Raw genomic sequence first — 20,750 nt, forward strand, 5'->3', positions numbered from 1 at the left:
CCGACTAGGCTATTGCCCGCCTCTAACTTAAAGCTAGTATATGATTGAAATAATAATTTCAGTTTGAAAAGATAACAATTTTTTTAAAATTATTGCCTGCTTCGGAACAAATAATTGATCGATAAATTCAAAAAATTTATCAATTTTTTTTTTTAATTCTGTTAACATCTAAAGTGGGATTGAAGATTCTTAAAATTCAATTGAATATTTCATTTTTGTTCGTTAAATATACGAAAAAGAGAGGGAGGGATAAAACTACTTTTATTGCTCTTATCATAATGGGAATTGCCGTATCTTTCAGTACACATAAACAAATTTAAAATAATAGCTAGGAATGTGTTGAAAAAAAATGTTATCTAACGTTAAATTACTGGCACAAATTATGAAAGTGAAGAAGAATGAAAAATTTTAACAGTAAATATTTTTTTTTATCTTTATGAAAAAATTTAAGCCCATTTTTTTGCACTGAAAAAAATTAAATTGGTTCAAGAGAAAACATCTTGAACAAGAAAACAATTTTATTATTAAGAATCAAGTACAATTCACTTAAATTTAAACAAAAAAAAAATTCTTAGTTCAAGAACATTCTGCTGAATTCAAAATTATTTTTTTGGTTTAAAATTTGTCCTTTTAGTCAACTTAATTTTTTATTTATTTCATTTATTTATTTATTCAATTTCAATGCCAAGGCAAAGAATGAATGACAAAAGTACATTTTGTATAAAGTAAAGTAAGTTCACGTATGATTTTTAAAATAAGGATTAACATTAACAATTCATATGTTGCATTAGATAAATTAATACATTTTTATGGTTAAATAAAATTTAGTAGGTTAAAGATGACAATGAGGAGCTGATTTTCAAAAGGGTATCTTTTCGTATTTTAAAAGAGCAGTTTTTTGAACTTTTAAATATTAATTACTTCGAGAATTATGAAGATTTCTAAATGAAAATCAAATTGTAGCTTCATAACCGATAGCACTTTATAGCTAAATTAAAAAAGTTCAATAAAAATATTTATAATTGAAGAAAACCAGTTTTTTGTCTCGATCAATGAAAAATGAAAAGATACCCTTTTGAAACTCAACTCCTCAAATATTTATCGGTGTATGGAATTCAAGTTTGCCTTAAAGTTTGTGAAAAAAATTAATTTATAGTAATCCTAATGTTTTAACAATCGATCAAAATTCGTTTCAATTAATATCTAAAATTAATATCGTTCTAAATAGTTTCATTTATTCTTACAATAAAATAGTGCATAATATTAATATTATTTACTTTAATTGGTCAACAGTGCCTATTGGACGGAGTGCCAATTTTTTTTCTTGCTTTCATTATTTTGTAGGTATATCCAAAAAAATGGGATCATCAAAATTGGCTTTATACTTTTGAAGATCCGTCTCCGACATTTCACGTCCGAATTTATCATGGAATTTATAAGAGCGGATTTTGAACGCAAGGAACCCTCCAAACCCGTTTTGTTGCTTGTAAATAAGTTCCAAGCCACTTAAGGGACTTTTGACTTCTTCGTAGATAACCGGTTGAAGATCCAAGTAAGGAATAGTGCGCCTGGCCATGTCGATTTTGTAATCCGTTGTTGTGATTTCGATCTCCTGATTTGGTTTCGAATTCTCTGGGTTAAAACCTTTAGATTTTGCGGGATCGTCCAATTTTGACATGTCTATTGCAGTTCTTTTGTAACAAAATTTGTAAATTGTCAGTTAAATTCTTATTGTCTTACTTATTTTTGCAATTTTAGCCTTACCTCTCCTGGCCGTAGGCACCGGTAGGATCTTCAGTGTTTTGCCAGTTTATCCAATTCAAAGAAGAATCGTTAGCAGACAAAGGTCTTCGATTTTCTAATACACCACTGATGTAGTCAAATGGCCATGATAAGATTTTCAATTCAATGGCTTTGTCGGTATCATCCCAATCCAAGGAGACTCCGACAATAACCTCCCCCTCGGGTGCTACCAATTTGTCGATGTAAAGTTTTCTATCTGTGACGGTGATGAATTTGAATTCAACACCATCGGTTAGCATTTTATCACCGTCGTCGGTCTTCATTTTGAATCCTCCTACACCAGTATCAATGTATTTGATCTTATCCAAGTCGACACATTCATCCGAGTCTGGAACTATTCCGCCGTAAGCACACAATTCAGACTGCTCGATTTGAATCTGAATAAGATTATCTTTTTCCACGAATTTAATACCTGTAACTACCCTAATTGGAGAATAAACATGTTAAATTTTTTTTCAAAATCATTGAATTATTTTAAAAAGTTGATTGGAAATTAATTTAATGTAAATTGTTTCTTTTAAAAAAAAATTGAAATTGTTAGAAATCGAAAAAAAAAATGTAGATTTGTTCTAATTTGATAAAAATTTAGGTACAAATAGATTTGATCTATTTAAATTAAATTTGATCTTGACAGACCTAAATAAAATTAATATCTAATAATTTAGATTTGGGCAAATTAAATTTTTTTTCTAAGAATAAAAGGAAATTGAAAAAAAAATTGATTTTAAAGGTTGTAAATGATAAATTTTTTAAATAAATTTTTTTAAATTCATTTTTGATAAAAATGAAATTTTAAGACCAAGTTTGATCACAAAACATGCGGAATATTTCTATAGTAAAATAAGAACGCAAAATGTTTACTTGTTCTCATCAATATCCGCAAACTGTGGTACCAAACTAATTGCTCTCAATGCATCAGACTCGCCATCTTCTTCGGAACAAGTACAATAACAAACTGGACAAGTCACAAGAGGCTTGGTGTATTCATGCAAATAAATTTCATTGCCTTGTTTGCAATCATCTTTTTGTCCCAAAAAACCCATTTCTTGAGTGTCTGCCCACTCAAACCGTCTATCACTCGATCCACGCTGCAAAGAATTTAAATGTATCAGTTGAGATGATAATGAATAATTATTCAATTTTTGTAGACTTACTGGTTCACATGCTGTAGTGTCACCCGCATGGTTACAATTGAAAATTTGACCATGACAAGGGTTTCTTTGGCAGTATTCTTTAGCACTATCGCCTTGTTCCATGGTGTAACAATTGTCAATCCGAGAAAAATCTATAGAACTACAAGAATCAGTGCAGGAGTCGTTACTTTTGGTGTTGCTTGATTGTAATTCGTTGACTAATATGCCTTGGAAAAGGCCCAGAAATTCGGTGAATGTGTCTCCTAAATATGAGATATGTAGATATAGATTTAATGTAAAAATAGTTTCTCAGAAAAATATCAAAAATTGTATTCTGGATGTAAAATACTGATGGAAAAATGAAAAAAAAAATGAAATTAAAAAATTTTACAGTCGTTTTGTTTTAGAGTGGTGAATTTGGTTTTTTACAACTGCGGTATAAAATTAGGCGTGAATCATCATTTCAAATATATCGGGTCTCTCATTTAATGTACATACGTAAATAATAACTATACATCATTTAATGCCGATGCATTGAAATAAAGCATTAAACGTCGTAAAATGAGTCAATTTATGGTTATTTTATATAGAAGTATTGATTTTTAAATACCCGTGAAAAAATTTTCTTATATAGCCTGACTAAATCATATACCGCCATATCAAGCTATGTATAAAGATGAAAAAAAATTATTTATAACAATTTTTTTTTTCTATAAAAGCGACAAAGATAGCCATGCGGCACACGTCTGACTCTGGCGATCACCCAAGCTAAGCAGCATTTACTGTGGTTAGTACTTGGATGGGTGACCGCTTAGTCAGCGCTGGCTAGCGCGTAGATCGCTACACGTCAGGAGAGGGGACTAATGTTTCGGTAATCGATAAAAAAAAGAGTTTCTTATCGATTATCGTGAGCTTAGCCCTGCTCCGACTGTACTGGCGTGGGTTTTCTCTGTGGAACCTAGGAAGAGGTGAGTAATAGGGCGAATGTAGGACAGAAAGCTGAGGTCCAATATGAGAAAAGAGAATAAAACTTTGTAGAGCTAGGAGAAAGAACAGTATCAGCCTTGTAAGAACCGAGAAGGTGTACAAGTAAAGCAATAATAATATTTTTTCTATGAATATGCACAAAAGAAAATTAACGTCAATCAAGGAAATAATTTTGAAGAAATTTATCTGAGTTTGAATATTTAACCCTGTATCATAGAAAGTTAGGATGGCTTAAACTTAGTGCAAGAAGAGATTACTTCATTGCGTGTTTATTCTATAAAAAAAATTCGGCTAAATTATCAACAATTTTCTGGTTCAAGATCAGAATGTTTACAGCTGTGATGCTTAAAAGTGATGTAAGACAAGATTACCTCTTTTTCTCGCGTTACAATATGAAAATCAAATTTTAACCAAAAATTCTAATTTTTAATCAAACTAGAAATTTGAATAGCGCGCTACTCGCGCGCCTAAATTTTAACCAATAATGAATCGTGGCCCGATTTTTGCGAGTTTCGACCTTTGACTAACTTCAAGACTATTCATGTATTTTAATTTAGAGGATACTAGAAATTTGAATAGCGCGCTACGCGCGCGCCTAAATTTGAACCAATAATGAATCGTGGCCCGTTTTTTGCGAGTTTCGACCTTTGACTAACTTCAAGACTTTCATCTATTTTATAATATAGGATAAGCTAATTAATATCTAAAAAAAGTTAAATTTATAAAATTTGAACTACTTTGAAACGAACTTTAACATCAATCAAATAAATTACAAACCACGTTTATGATCTTCTGGCGCGCAACGATAATGTGAGTCCGGTGAAGCTTTAAAACCATTATAAGTTGCCAAAATATATTCTTCCGAATGTAAAATTGCATGGGCAGCAGCTTTCTCCGCATTACTTCCAGATCTTAGGTTTAAAATTAATCCCCGAAGTTCAGATAGAACGACAGCTTGGTGTAATTTCCATAGCCGGCTTTGATTATCCATTTCTACTTCACACGCATTTGGACGTGAATCCTATTTAGAACAACCTCCAATTAATTGGAATTCTAAAGGATTTCTAACAAAAAAATTTTTAAAATTACCTTTGCTACGCAGGAAGGATAGTCTTCATCGCCATCTCCTGTGTATAACTTGTAGAGCTCGCTGATAGATCCAGGCAAATCAGCCAGTTCCATAATGTCATCATTCTCCAGGTCTTTGGTCTTATACTTCCCCCAAGCATCATCTACTTTACTGATCAATCCTTTTAGCCTAGTATTCTTTTGATTGGTGACTTTCTCATGTGGCTGATTGATGAAGAACTCATCGACAATATCGGCGTAATTTTCTTTGTCATCGATTTTTAGTTCATCCAATGCCTCAGCCGACATTTTAAGACTGTCTTGATCTTGATTTGTAGAATTATTCATAATTTCATTGACAAATGATATTATGTCGTCGATATTATCTGCCATATGGACATTGAGGGCGTTGATTCTTGTTACTAGTAAGCAAATCGCCAAAATTATTTTTGATAAATTCGGCATTTTGCTCAGTAAGCTTTACTTTAAATATTTAAACTTTCGGTAGTATTGAAGTTAACTTTAATACTGAAAATAATAAGCTATTACATTTTTTAAGTAATTTACAGAAACATGCGATATTAATAATTGCCATAGTTAAATTTTTAGTAGCCAAGGTTAATAATTATCAAAGTAGTTGTTCGATAAGCACTCGATAGTAAGAGAGACAAGTTTATAATAATTGCGAAAAAAATATTATCGTTTTACGTTATCATAATCACAATTAATTATTATAGAGGAACGCAATAAGTTTCTGGCATAATTATTAAAATTTCCGTTCAATTATCAGTTATATTATCAAACAATGTCTGAGTCATAGAAAATTTAGTTTTTTAACTTAAATTCATGATGATTATAATTATAACTGTTGTTTTTTATTTTTAATATTACTATCCTTAATAATGATTTCATTATTGTTCAATATAGTGTTATTGACTGAAATAAAAATTATAGTTATTATTATTCCCAAATAAAAAAAATTGCCATTAAAAAAAATTATTTTATCTGAATATAAATGGTTTGCTCAGAATGTTATGTAAATCTATTTTTAACTTCCCGCTAAGAAAATTGTAAATTTTCAAAAATCGGGAAGTTATTGTTTTCACCCCGTTTTTCGAAAATCGAGTTTTCATCAGATCTCAACGTTTCAAGGTCCTAGGAAGCTTTCCTGACTATTTCCGCGGTGATGTCACCGTGTCTGTATGTATGTATGTATGTGTGTGTGTGTGTGTGTGTGTATGTATCTAAATCTCGCATAACTTTTGAACGGATCATCCGATTTGATCGAAATAAGCGGCGTTCTGAAGAATTCTTTTTCCCCTAGAATTTTGATACTAATTTTTAGAATTTGAGTCGATCAATTTTAAGAAATCTCCAGAATAAAATTTCCAAAAATTCGTTTTTTTGAAATATCTTTTAAACGGCTGAACCGATCAATTCCAAAAACTAATCAGATCTTAAACTAAAAAAACCACGCCGATTGCCACCAGCCCGGTCAAAATCGGTTGATTTGTTCGTGAGATATCGTTGTCGAAAAAAATTGAAAAAAATGTTTTTTTTAGAATTTCTATGAAATTTTCAGTCTGACCAGTTTATGTTCAAAGATTTTTTAAAGAACTCAAAAAACTGCGTTGAATCCCGTAAACCGCGAGAAAATCGATTAATTCATTCAAAAGTTATTGCGGTTTGAAAATTCAAAAAATAGTGTTCTATAAAACTTCCATTAGCCTTTTGAGCTCGAAGAGGTTAAAAGCACAGAACAGCGATTTATTTGAGCTTGGAGAGCTCAAACTTATACAGAAATTTTATTTTTGAGCTCGAAGAGCTTAAAAAATAAGTGAATTGTTGAGCACTTAGGTATGGAGGTAGCGGGAAGTTGCAGGGATGGCCTTTAGGGTCAACCGTTTTCCTAATTTTTTTCTAAGTAATTTTCTTTATAAACTCATCATAACCGACTATATTCAGTTACTTGATGACACGAATATTATACTTGCAATTGAGGATTTGATTATTCTCCAGTATTGCGATGATTGCAAAAAATAGTTTAGTAACACAAAAAAAATTGTTATAATTTTTAAAAGTTTTTTTTTTTATTTTAATTTTAAGAGCTTTTATTTGAAAAAAATTTTTCTACAAAATTTTGAAGAACACTCTGTATATTTTGCCTGTATACTCTCTAAAATAAAATTAGTGAAATTTTCACTAATTCAGATAGTGAAAATTTTTTCACTGTAAAATTAGTGATTTTACTAGATTAATCAGTGGACTTTTCACTACCTCAATTAGTAATTTTAAATTTCACTAATTCAAAAGTCTTTTTTAATAATTAGCAGTTACTTTGTCACTAATTCTACTAGTGGTTTTAGAATTCACTAATTACGCAGTTGTTTCTACTCGGTTGTCAGTGATTTTGTCACTGATTGTATTAATGACTTCAATGTTCACTAATTTAATAGTGACTTTTCAGAAATCGTGAATAAATAATACATTGATATTATTTGTGATTCCTTTTTTCACTGATTTAATAGCGCTTCCACTTAAATTATTAGTGGAATCTTCACTAATTTTCGAGTATTATTTGATATCGCTAATTAAAAGTTGAAAACTACGATGCAGTCAATGAATTTCTTACTAAAATTACCTGTAATTTTATTTTTTCTAATTTAGTCGTAAATTTCATTGTATATTGATATATTTTTATATTTTACATTTCAAATTCAAATTTAGTCAAGTTTTCACTGATTTTAGTGATATCACATATCACTTATATATTATAAAACATTGGTATCTGTTAATTATATAGTCGACTCTTTTGTCAACTTTTAACTCAAAAAATAAGTAAAAAAAATCGTAACTACTCTTAACTACATATAGCACCATTTACTTCAAGGTTGCTATATTATAAATCATAAGATTATGTAGCCGGCATGCTGTTTGGCTTTCTTCGGTTCAAAAGAAATTCGACACTTATTAAATAAACACTTTTGGATACAATATTCTGTTAAACAGTCTCATGCCGAATACGTTTTCCTTTTTAGTTTGAGATGGTTAAAATTTGAGTTTAGAAATTTAAAATTCAAGTTTAAGTTTAAATATTTAAGGAAAAAATATTGATTCAAATAATTGATATGGAAGAGTACGCTAAATTAACTGTTGAAGAATTATGTTCGAAATTAGAATCAGTTGTGACCGAAGAGACTATCGCAGTTTTTAGAAGTGAGTAAAAATTATATAATTTTTATTAGCAATTTCATCTATAATTTATGATACGACCTATAAACAATATTGATAATTAGGGCCAGGACTTTCACAGTTGTTTAAATGAGTATTCATATGTTTAACCTGAAATTTGAATAAATAAAAAACGCCAACTTCCTGGCCCTATTGATAATAGAATTTTGAAAGTATTCTTGAGCAAGTTTTCCAATCAATCTCTAATTAGAATTATGCCGGTAAGATGCATAAAAATTTTTTTCAAGTTTATAATCGTATATTATTTAACCCAATAATTATTTTTAATATTTCTAGGAAGGGACAAATTTAAAAAATTTTTCCAAAGAAATAAGTGCGAGCACTAAAGATAGCATTCAACCGTATATAATAATGGAATCGGGGCAATTTGGAACTAGTTCATTTATACAAGGCGATGAATGGTTCATCGAAGTGGATAGAAAAATGAAACCAATATTTGCATTTGATTTACTCTATAAATGTTATGATGTGTTCAATTTGGAGTATCCTAAAGAATTGATTAATTTTTTTAATTTAATCGATTCTTATATTTTTCAAATGGGAGTAGAACCTAAAAATGTTGTATCAGCTATTCACACAACTATATGTAATTCATTAAAATCAAATGAAAGTGAGAATAGTTTCCACAATAATCTTAACAATGACATATATAATTCCCTAGTAACTGAAAATAATGCTGCAATTTGTAATTATGTAATAGATGATGAGACAAGTTAATAAAATTTGATGAAATTAATTTATTTTTTTCCTTTTTTTTTTTTAAACAAAGAAAATATTTTTATTCGAATATAACTTTTGACTGGTAAATTGGTGAATTCTGCTAAACCGTAATAATGAATAAAATAGAAAATTCTATTAATGTAAAAAATGATTTTCACTATTTCTATCAATAGTTTGAAACAACTAATGAATTAGTGACCAGTAATATCACTATTAAATTAGTGAACATTATTTTTACAAATGAATTAATCACTTTTGTTTTCATTTATAAATTAGTGAAATATATTTTCATTTGTTGATTAGTGAATTTTATTTTCGCTGATCAATTAGTTTTCTTTCTTCACTGAATCATTTAGTGAATTTTCACTAATTCTAAGTTGCTCGAATTCAACTGCAAGAATTAGTGTTCACTGTGATTTAGTAAAATTTCACTAATTTTATTTTAGAGAGTAATACTAACAGATGTAAGTTTCTAAAAATGATCATTAAGTCCCTTAAATGCTGGAACAATTAGAATTTGTAATCTTCACTCTTTTTCTATACTGTCTATACAAAAATGTTATTTATGATTATAATTATCTCATGTTTGGTAAGGTCAATGGAAGTTAAATTTTTATTGTATGTATAATGTATTCTGTTACATATAATTAAAATCTTAAGAACTTTTGAGATTTTGTAATTATGAGTGATTACTTCTATTTAAGATTACTTATATAACATTACTTATATTTAAAACTAGTAAAATTTTCCTAATATAATATTGAAAAATCGCGTGCTGAAATTATCACTGCGTCGACTGTTTAATAATCTTTATTTATTTAATTATTTTTAAAATGAAAATGAAAATTCAATAAATTATTTATTATATTTATTTAGTTAATGATATTTAATTTAATATGAAATAAAATTTAAATAATTAATAATTTTGAAATTTTATTTTAAACATCAGGCTAAAACTAAATAAGAAAACAAAGTGAGTTTTAATAACAATATTTTAATTTTTAAATAAGATGTAAAAACTAACTAAATATACGTCTTCAATAATCCATATCTGAAGTAAGAGCCCCAGTAGCTGCTCGTGTACCAGTACATGCTCACTCCATGTATTTGTATATCTATATTTGTAAATATAGATATACAAATACATAGAGTGAGCGTGTATCAGTACATGAGCCGCTACTGGGGCTTTTACCTTACACGAAAAAAAGAAAAATTATATTACAAATAGTAATAAGCGTCGCTTCAAATTTAAAACTAGAAAAATTTCAGTTCAAAATAACATTTTTAAAATTCAAACTTTTGATGTTAATGATTTTCACCAATTTAAATGTAATATTTACATTTTAGAATGTAATTCTTACAAAATCTGTGAAAATTATAAACTGAAACTGATATTTTTCCAATTTTTATATGAAGCGTCACGTTACATTATATAATGTAATTTTGCCCTTTTCCTTTTTTTTTAAATAAAAAATGCATCGTTTCTCAGTTAATCTTTAAATAAACAATTCTTTATCGAGATTTTATAAATTAAAAAAATAATAAGTCTTGATAACAAATCCTCATTTTGTAATTTTATTTAAATGAGTAAAAGGGAATAATTATATTTTTTCAGAACTAAAACTAATATTTTTCAAATTCAATAGAATCTTAATAATGATTATGATAAGGATCTCAATAAACAAAACTTCAAAAATCATTTTTATTGTTCAACATTAACTTAAAAATCATTTCAATGATATCGCAACGACTTATCTCTACAAAGTAATAGTTCTAAGTGCTTACAAAAATCACCGAACATAATTAAGTCCTTGTTACAGGCACATTGGCGCCAGCCTAAGCCTCATAAATTTCCTTCGTTGAACAGTATAATTCTTTTGATAACTATTTACTTATGCCAAAGCATGAAAATTCTCATTACTTGTTATTTACTGTCAAACAATAATTTTGACCATGATAATCCTATTGTCGCCAGAATACCGTCTGTCTATGTCTATTGCAAAAATTCCATCATTAGGGACAGTTCGTTTTATACAAATAGGGGTATTTTCTAATGTTAATCTTTTAATTAGATTTTATGTATATGCACTTTACCTAAACGATACCTTAACCTTCAGTACAAATGGACAATAGTAGGCTCATTAAGAGTTTACACCCAATGTGTATTATACCTGGCTCCCGACAAACCAATCACAATTGTAGACCCATTGTATTGCGGCCCTTCCAAAATCTAATCTTGTCCAATAGGAAGAGAGTTTCAACTCCTGTGATAGTAATTAAACTTATCCTCATTATAACCTGATGACTGTATAAGTCCTGCAAAATTCTCTCAAAATTTATTTCAAGACATTTGCTTGAAACGATCAGACGTGTCTCAGAGAAATTTAGAATATCTAAACAGATAAAAGTTACAATATTCTCAAGTGATTTGAAGTGATTGTAGTTGACATTGTGCTACAGCTTGTTATTTTTACTGTCGCTAAAAAAAATTATTTTCTAACATTTGAAAATAATTACAACAATCGTTTGTCTAGTTATTCCGAGCAGTTTGTTAAAGTGGAATTTTGAGACAAAGTGAGAAACCGTTTTCTGTTGAAATAAATTAAAAATGTCTTCTGAACAGAGAGTTTCACTTTTCTTGGCTGTTATGAGGCTGTCAAAAGAAAAAACATCCGTCCTGGCGGAATTTGTGCAGATATTAGAACCCTCTGTACAAATGAATGGAGAGTTCAACTTCTGGGATTACCAGCAATCAACGTTGGACAAAATTCAAGAATTTGTCGACAGAGTCTTCAAGGAAACACCGCATGAAGTTCTGAGTAAAGAGGAGTTGAAAAAAAAACTGCAGGAAGATCAAGAAAATCTAAATGCTATCCAGGCTTTTATGCCAAACTGTTTCTTATTTCAAGATGACAATAAGAATAGCAGTGGAAGCAGTAGTGACAGCGACACTAATAGCAGCGATAGTGACAGTAGCAACAGCAGTAGCAGCGATAGTGACAGCAGCAGCAGCAGTAGCAGTGATAGTGACAGCAGCAGCAGCAGCAGCAGTTCCGAAGAAGAAGAGGAAGATAAAAAAATTCAAACTGATAGTGGCATTTGTAGCGGCACCAGTCCTAATAATGCAACAACTAATCAAGTTGAAGAGAGTTTGATAAGGCTATCAAACAACTTGTACCGGTGCTCTTTATCCAAAGTCGGAATAAAAATCACCATCAAGAAAATACAACCCTTTCCCAAGAAGTTGAGTGATTCCAACGACAGCGGAGTGAAAAGAAAAGCATCGTCTCTAGGAGTGCAAGAAAGAATATTCAAGCAATTTAACCGTTACAAGAGGCAAAAATAAATTAAATTGTACTAGATCATAGTTTTTAGAAAATTATTTCTTCATTTTTATCATTTTACAATTTGATTTTTGTTTGTATGGTTTTTAATTTTTTTTTTAATGTAATTGAATAACTTATTAAGTACTATCATAATATTTAATATTTTGATAATATTACTATAGTTTAGATAAGTAATTGTGAATAAATGTAAATCAAGAGTTATCATACTAATAGTATAATAAAATATAATTTAAATATAAATATTTTTTATTTATGAATTTTTAAATTTAAACTGAAGTCTTAATCATTTAAAAAATATTTATTTTTTTTGTTGTAATTTTAATGAATAATTGAATTTATAGATCAAAGACCTCCAAGTATCTCACAATGTACTGGTAAGTAATTTTAATGACTTTTTATAAAGATTGACAAATTAGTTGAATAGTACTATAAGTATACTTATCAATTAAGTCTAAATGCCTTTAAATATTTTGAAAATTTTATTTATTTTTATAAAAAATCTTGAAAGTATAGAAAAATATCAAAAATGTTTCCATTATCAAACTAAAAATTAACTATTTTAAAAGTATTTAAAAAAATTAATTTATTATTACTTGAGTTAGTGTAAAAAAACGCTTGTTACATATTTGATTGGAAATAAATATTTCCGGAAAAAAAGATTTATTTGATCTCATAAAATATTTTTGAAGACAATGTGCTTTTTACTTAAAAAAAAATAAATAAACAATAATTTTATATATATAAATTTATTTTCTTAAAATGTTCATAATAAAAATGTAATTGGATACAAAAATTAACTTCTGTTTAATATATCCGAACAAAAACAGTTTTACTGTAAAAAAATCACGCCGTCCACGTTCATAAGACTATTAAGAAAAAAAAATTTTATTTCTTTACAAAAAGATATAAAATAAAAAATTAAAAAATCCAAGTAACCGATATGGTTGTATATGATTTTCGGAAATTAAAAAAAACTTTGTTGTAAATTTAAAAATTAAAAGAAACAATTTTGGAACGTATTTAGTGTGCGTGGTTACGAAATATTTCACTTTTTATGAAATTCCTAAAATCTATCTACTAGGACTTTTAAAAAAAAAATGAAGTACACAATGACGCACACCAAGTACGTTCCAAAATTGTTTCTTTTAATTTTTAAATTTACAACAAAATTTTTTTTAATTTCCGAAAATCATATACAACCATATCGGTTACTTGGATTTTTTAATTTTTTATTTTATATCTTTTTGTAAAGAAATAAAATTTTTTTTTCTCCCCTCCGGGCGGACAGCGTCAATTTTCCGCCGCTGCGCTAAATGAAAATGCCGCTTTCCGCCTCCGTCGAGGAAAAAAATAGCATCCTCACCACGGGCAGGAAATAAGAAAGCCTCAAATCACATGTTTGTCGACCTCGGCTTTGCCTCGGTCAACAATTACATGTAATCTGAGACATTTCTTATTTTCCTGCCCTAGGTAAGAAATATACCATTTCTTAATAGTCTTATGAACGTGGACTTGGCGCGATTTTTTCACAGTGAAACTGTTTTTTGCTCGGATTTCAGTATTTTTTGTAATTATAATAAAAATTGACAATTTTAATTTAATACATTTCCGGTGGCAAACTATCCCCTTTAAGCTATAGTTCATGTAAAAGTTATTCTTGCGCCGCCTGGCGTGTGTAATTGCAAGCTGTCAAATATCTTTTTTTCACTGTAGTTTCCCATCTATTATAAGATTAGCATGCACCCTTATATTATTTAGTCTCTGGCCGTCCGCTTTTTACATAAGAAAAAAGTTAAAATCTAAAAATCTGGGTCGCTATAGTTTGTGCTGATTATTTTTAATAATTTTAAATAGAAATTATAAAGATAATTGATAATAATCAAGTAATACGCGTAATAAAAAGCATGAACTACTATTATAAAATATCATATAAAAAAAATCAAAGTAAATTTGAAAAAAAATTTGTAACCTCAAAAAACCGTTCTGCTTACGATATATACATACTCGGTAGTCTGGCTTGAGAACGAAACTTGGCGCCAGACTCTATCGAGTCTGTTGATTATATTTAATAAATGCAATTTATCTAAATGCAGGGATTCCAGTTATAGCGCGTCCCAGGATCAAACCATGAATATCGTCAGTTCCTGTATGATAAAAATTATATTTCATTAATGTATGAAAAAATTCAGTTATTGTTCTTAATAATCAATGTTTATGCATAGTTACTATACCTTCGTAAGTAATAACAGCTTCCAGATTAACCATATGTCTTATGATGTGATACTCATCGGAAATCCCATTTCCACCCAGAATATCTCGAGCAGATCGAGCAATATTGATTGCCTTTGCCGCGGAATTACGTTTTATAATAGAAATCATTTCAGGGGCAGCTCTGCATTAAAATTGAATGGAGTTTAAATTAAAAAATCAAGAAAAAGTCATTAAAGTGATAATTATCTTCCAACGTAATACGAACAATAATAAATTTTAATGTAATTTCAAAAAACAATTGTTCTTTAAAGTAATTACAAATCTTTGCAGGTAGATATAAAATTAAACATGAAAATTTTATTCTTTTAACTATAAATATAACTTTAGGATTTTTATTATAATGGATGCTTCTCCAATCATTAATCCATAAAATGAAGTCTTTATATTTTTCCGAATATTTAATGGCCTGTATGTTTTAATTTAAAAAATGCTTTCACGTATTACTTAAATGGGGAATTTTAAATGTTTAACTACACCTTTTAAATTTGAGCTGAAATTTTTTCCAACCGAGAAAATTTTTTTCTCAATATACGGGTCCGTTCTAAGCTATAAATTTAATAGGTTGTTTTTTTAGTTCACTAATGGACATATATGCACAGAAAAAACTAAACTAAAATATCATTTTAAATAGTAATAAAAGCTATGTGAATGTTTAAATGTTAAAGTATTTTTTTACTAATTCCAACTTCAATGTTTTTCGTTTTCACGTTAAAGATTATAGTATGATATGTAAAAATTATCAAGAAAGCTTACAAAATTTAATATTCCCGCAGTTAATATTTACTAAGTGAAACATTAAATTTTAACCGCAACGTGAACAATCGGACTATAATTATTGACAAGTAACAGTCTGATATTTACTACAGTAAACGGTACAAAACACTTTTTTCAATATTAAATTATAAATTTTGGCTTCACGGAAAAAAGAAAAAGAGAAAAATTACATTATATAATGTAACGTGGTGCTCCTTAAATTTTTTTCTTTTCTCTAGACTTTTTTTCTTAAAAAAATTAAATAATAATAATTATGATGAAGTAAAAATACCTGTTTTCATCCTTCAGCCTACCAACCCTCAAACAAGCTTGCAAACCAATATAAATTTCAGAGACCATATCAGCAAGTTTTTTCTGTATCAACTGATTAGCCGCCAAAGGTCGTTTGAATTGTTTCCTGTCTAGAACATACTGGTTCGCAATTTTCAAACACTGTTCAGCTGCGCCCAGTGCCCCCCACGCTATGCCATACCGTGCATGGTTCAGGCATTCAAAAGGTCCCTATATCATAAATCATATACTTTTATTAGTTGCAACTTAATGTTATTTCATTGTTTATACCCTAAGACCGGTGACATTAGGTAGCATATTTGATTCAGGAACAACAACATCGTCCATAACAATCATCCCAGTGGTGGAGGCCCGTAAAGATACTTTGCCATTTATTTTAGGCGTGCTGAGTGTGTCTTCATTCCCCTTTCTTTCGACTATAAATCCACGGATCTTGTCATCTTCACATCTCGCCCACACTATGCACAAATCTGCTACTGGGGAGTTTGTTATCCTGAAGAAAAAAGTGAAAAAAATATGATAAATTCGTTATAGATTTTGATGTTTGTAAAAAAGTACTGACCATGTTTTACTACCACGTAGCTTGTAAATTTTTTTATTCGCGTCATATGTAGCTCGTGTCTCTAATGATCCTATGTCACTGCCGTGGTTTGGTTCCGTTAGTCCGAAGCATCCTATGTAGTCACCACTAACTGGATAAAAAAAATCTCAGTAGAATTTGAAATTGGAAGGGTTAAAATTTTGTCGAAAATTCAAGGAAAAAATGCTTGGTTGGATATTGATTTCAGATCTGAGTTTTAGTCGGGGAACCAAAAAAGAACTCATTAAATTTATATAAACAGCATGTATATTCAACTTATTCAACGACCATTGTATCTAATCTTTTTTATCGAAAATTTAACATCATTTGTTTAGATATGATTATGTTCTAATGTTTATATTTGATTAGATATTAATTAATCAGTCCAAATACATCATCAGCTATTGAATTTATTTTTCAAGAAAACAAAAAACAAATATGCAAATTACCTAATTTAGGCAAATATTTATCTTTCTGTTCTTGATTTCCCCAAGAATCAATAGCGGTTGCTGCAAGATTTTGCACTGAATATGACGACCTGTACCCGCTATCAACAGATTCTATTTCTTTGGCAATAAGACCGTATGCCACAGATGAAACTCCTGAAGCTCCGTAGCCCTTTAAAGTGCAACACAGAACTCCAAGGTCACCCAACTCTTTCATTATACGCTTATCGAAATGTTCATTTCTAAAGGCATCTAATATTCGCGGCTGCAACTTCTCCTGGCAGTATGAGTGAAATTGATCTCTGACCATTTTTTCATCTTGAGTGTACTGTGATTCAATGTTGAATGGATCTTGCCAATCAAATGTACCTAGAAATTGATATCGATGATTACTTTTGTCAGCAACAAAGAATCTCTTCCTTAATTCTTGCTTCTTATCATAATTCTTTCATTGAAGCTTTGAAGCATCTTAATAACTTAACAAAATTAATAATATTCTTAAGAGATTTTAATGACACCGCGATAAAAAAACGAATGTGAAATCACCTTACGTTTTTGTAATTAGGTCATCTCAATTAAATATTTGTAAAAAAACTGATATTATTTATTTTTTATGTCACCAGAATTTTTTTAATATTTTTATGTTTTTTCCAAAGTTTACTTTCTAAATCGCCATTAATAATTAAGTTTAGGGAATGAGCATATAAATTACAATTATATTTGATGTAAAATAATTTTGTAAAATCATCGAACTTTAAATAGTAATTATTATTTTCTAAAAGTTTCAGGAGCTGTTTCCGAAGCTATTTTTAGAAAATATCGATTTATATTGTTCATTTCTTCTCATATATTACCAAGATTTTTATCGTTTTTTAAATTTAATATTCAATGAAAATTACTGAAAAACAGTTTAGTTTCCTTTTCTTTAAGCAATTCAAAATTTTTTTAATTTCCATATATTAAATATTTTTTTTTAATTGTTACATCAATAACTTTATTACACTTCAAAAAAATTAACTTGATTCGAGAGAAAAATTCTCGAACCAAGAAAATAATTTTGAAGAGGGAATTTGACTTGAATCAAGACGAAAAATTTCCTTAAATCAAGAAAAATTTATTTAATTCAAGAATTTTTCTACTCAAATGAAGAAGATTAAGTTCTTCAAAATTATATACTTGATTCAAGAACATTTTTTTTTCTGTGTAGGATCTTCTTAAAGCTAAATAATGTCTTCTTCAATTGACCCCTGCAAACCTGATGTTACTCTAATTGGTCTAATTGCAATATGTTACTCTAATTGCTCGGGCTAGAATAAAAAATTTAAAACTATTGATAATGTTAGTTCTCAATAAGAGAAAAGGAATTCAAAAGTAATGAGTAAAATTCAAATTTCGTTATTTATAATCCTTTTTAATTAGTTTTTTTAATCAGGTTGACTTTATTACATTTCTTGAAAAAATTTTATTCTATGACCGCATATATGGCTCAACTGAATTAGAAAACTTTTAACAGGATACGAGAATATCAAAAAATATTTAAAAAATTTTCCTTAATATTCCCAAGAAAAATAGTTTTTTTTTATCTAACTTAGAATTTTCATAAAACAAAGGGAAATTTCATTCATAATGTCATAAAAAATAAGAACCATTCAGAGTATAACCCAGATTTTACTTTTTGTATTTGAGTATTTTGGTTTATTTTTATTAATTATTTAAATATTAATAGAAACAATTATTATGATTATTGCGGTGATTATTTAATTATTGTATTTATTTAGTTAATAATAATATATTTTTGTTACCAAACGAATGGATGGATGATGAAAGAAATGACGATTAGTATTTTAAAGAATTGTGTTTGGGAAATAAAAATTTAGAAATTTTTGACGAGTGTTAAGCTTGCGCGAGCCTCAATAGATGGCAAAGATGTTTCGTTTGTAGTGATGGCTCAAAAATATGTTAAGTTCCGTTTTGAAAATAATTTTAAAAAGCAATTCGGGAGAATTACTTGGACGAATATTCTTCACCAAGTAATTCTAGAGGATGATACTCTACCTGGAGTCTGACCAAGGCCCAGGTAGGTATCGTGAACCGACCGGATGAAAGTGCTACTCCCCGTGCTGAAGCCTTCAGCTGAGGTACGGTAGGTGATCATAAGCCGTGTAGGTGGGAGCGAGGAGGATACTCTCCACTTGCTCTCAGGGTAGAGTTTAGGACCCCACACTGATAGAAGGATTTCTTAGTATTTAAGAAGATTTTTTTGTATTTAAGAAATCATTTCTTAAACATCATTTCTTAGTAATTAAAAAATATTTCTTAATATTTAAGAAATATTTCTTAATATTTAAGAAATATTTTTTAATATTTAAGAAATATATATATTTTTTAGTATTTAAGAAATATTTCTTAAATACTAAGAAATATTTTTTAAATACTAAGAAATGATGTTTAAGAAATGATTTCTTAAATACAAAGAAATCTTTTTAAATGCTAAAAAATCCTTCTATCAGTGCACAGGGATGACGGCTAGTCGCCCTGAGGGGGGGGGGTGTTATTAGGAAACTAGTTAGTATTTTGTAGACCGCGTTTTTGAGTTTGAACCGTGAATACCGTCGTGTATGTTTGGATAGAAAGTTTCTATTGTATTAGTGTATATTGCTTATATTGTTTCTTGATTTTGAACCGCGAATATGTGTAAAAAGAGTGTTCTAATGTATTGTTTATATTGTTTAATTTGCTCATATTGTTTATATCGTTTATTAACATGATCAGGCCAATAAAGAGGTTTCTTTTTTCTTTGATTTATTTAAAATGAAGTTTTTTGTTTATGTTTTGTTAATGATAATGTGATCCCCGTTTAAGACCCTGGACTCCGGCGAGCAAATTTCGAGCCGGGGATTAATTAGATAGGATTAGTTGAAAACGTGGTCGTAACAAGGGTAATCCCATGAAATGAAGCGTTCTCTGATACAAACACCGCCATCTATTAGAATAGTACAGTACTAATAAAATCTAAATCGCCAATAGATAATATAGATAACACAAAAATTTATTGACCTAGTTTTAATTTATTAATATAAGTATTTGTAACTCAAGTTTACATAACAACCCATAGAGAACAATAAATATTTATTTATCTCCTATTTCATGAAATATAAATATGCATGTATCACATATTACATTAAAACCCGATACATACTCGAGATAACGTATGAGTTAATGATAAGCCCGGTTAAGTGTTAATAAATGAACTTACAATTTTTACTATTACTCGTCGCAACTGAAAAACCTGAATAATAATTAAGAAAAATAAAAAATAATAAATTTGTATGTTTGATTGCCTATTTTTATAAGTAACTATTTTTGGTAATTATCATTATTAAAGAATATTGTAAAGGATACATTTAACCGATCTTGAAGAATAGTATCCGTTTAAAATTTTAAATAAATTATTTTGCGCACGCACAGCCATACTGACAGTATCACTATTATTAAAACGAGAACTAGTTATTATGATTATTATAATCAGCTGTTACCACATTAACAACTCGGTAGAAACTAAGTTAAATATCGTTACAATCAATATTTTATTTATTCATATTAAAATGTTTATCACATGACACGAAGTCTCAAAGTACTTATACAAACATACACAGTCACATAGATATTTAGAGAGTTTTATCTGTTATAAAGTGATAAAAATTTAAGAAAAAAATTAAAAAACTGTATTATGACTTTATTGGTCGAATAACACGTGGTATATTTGCCGCGATAATTTCGTATAAATTTAACCGTTAAATTATTAATTACTTCCCTTATGATATTTAAATTCTCATTTTTTCTTATTTTCGTTTCGGGATAATAAGATTTTATCTATCCACTTTCGTTTCAATTTTTAAGAATTTATTTATTTATTAAACATATGTTATTACATTCTAATACACGTTATGAAAGTAAAAAAAAATCATGTTTGTTCGTAATAGGTAAAAATTTTTTTTAATTTCACAATAAAAAATTTTCCGCGACTCGTCAAAAAATATTAATGTAAAAAATTTTTTTGTTAAATATTTGACACATC

The 20,750-nt window shown here is 28.7% G+C and overlaps 2 protein-coding genes across 3 annotated transcripts; both read right to left on the reverse strand.

Moving 5' to 3' along the window:
* Positions 1-650: 650 nt before the first annotated feature.
* Positions 651-5,530, reverse strand: LOC123262239. Its single transcript, XM_044724394.1, has 6 exons — positions 5,013-5,530; positions 4,701-4,944; positions 2,958-3,199; positions 2,665-2,891; positions 1,765-2,226; positions 651-1,691 (listed from the first exon to the last, which is right to left on the reverse strand). Exons 1-6 carry the CDS (start codon positions 5,454-5,456, stop codon positions 1,334-1,336), a joined length of 1,977 nt encoding a protein of 658 aa, XP_044580329.1. The 5' UTR covers positions 5,457-5,530; the 3' UTR covers positions 651-1,333.
* A 7,574-nt stretch (positions 5,531-13,104) lies between these two features.
* On the reverse strand, positions 13,105-20,285 carry LOC123261166 (glutaryl-CoA dehydrogenase, mitochondrial). 2 transcript variants are annotated; one of them, XM_044722680.1, is made up of 9 exons: positions 20,075-20,285; positions 19,929-19,961; positions 16,676-17,041; positions 16,209-16,338; positions 15,917-16,139; positions 15,627-15,856; positions 14,542-14,702; positions 14,371-14,454; positions 13,105-13,123 (listed from the first exon to the last, which is right to left on the reverse strand). In XM_044722680.1, the coding sequence occupies exons 1-8, from the start codon at positions 20,142-20,144 to the stop codon at positions 14,390-14,392; spliced, it is 1,278 nt and encodes a 425-aa protein (XP_044578615.1). In that variant the 5' UTR covers positions 20,145-20,285; the 3' UTR covers positions 13,105-13,123; positions 14,371-14,389. The 2 variants fall into 2 exon arrangements, with proteins under 2 accessions (XP_044578615.1, XP_044578614.1); XM_044722679.1 differs by lacking the exon at positions 13,105-13,123 and having other exon boundaries at positions 14,316-14,454; positions 20,075-20,284.
* Between the last annotated feature and the right edge of the window lie 465 nt (positions 20,286-20,750).

This window comes from Cotesia glomerata, linkage group LG3 (genome assembly GCF_020080835.1).
Source record: "Cotesia glomerata isolate CgM1 linkage group LG3, MPM_Cglom_v2.3, whole genome shotgun sequence".
Classification (NCBI taxonomy): Eukaryota; Metazoa; Arthropoda; class Insecta; order Hymenoptera; family Braconidae; genus Cotesia; species Cotesia glomerata.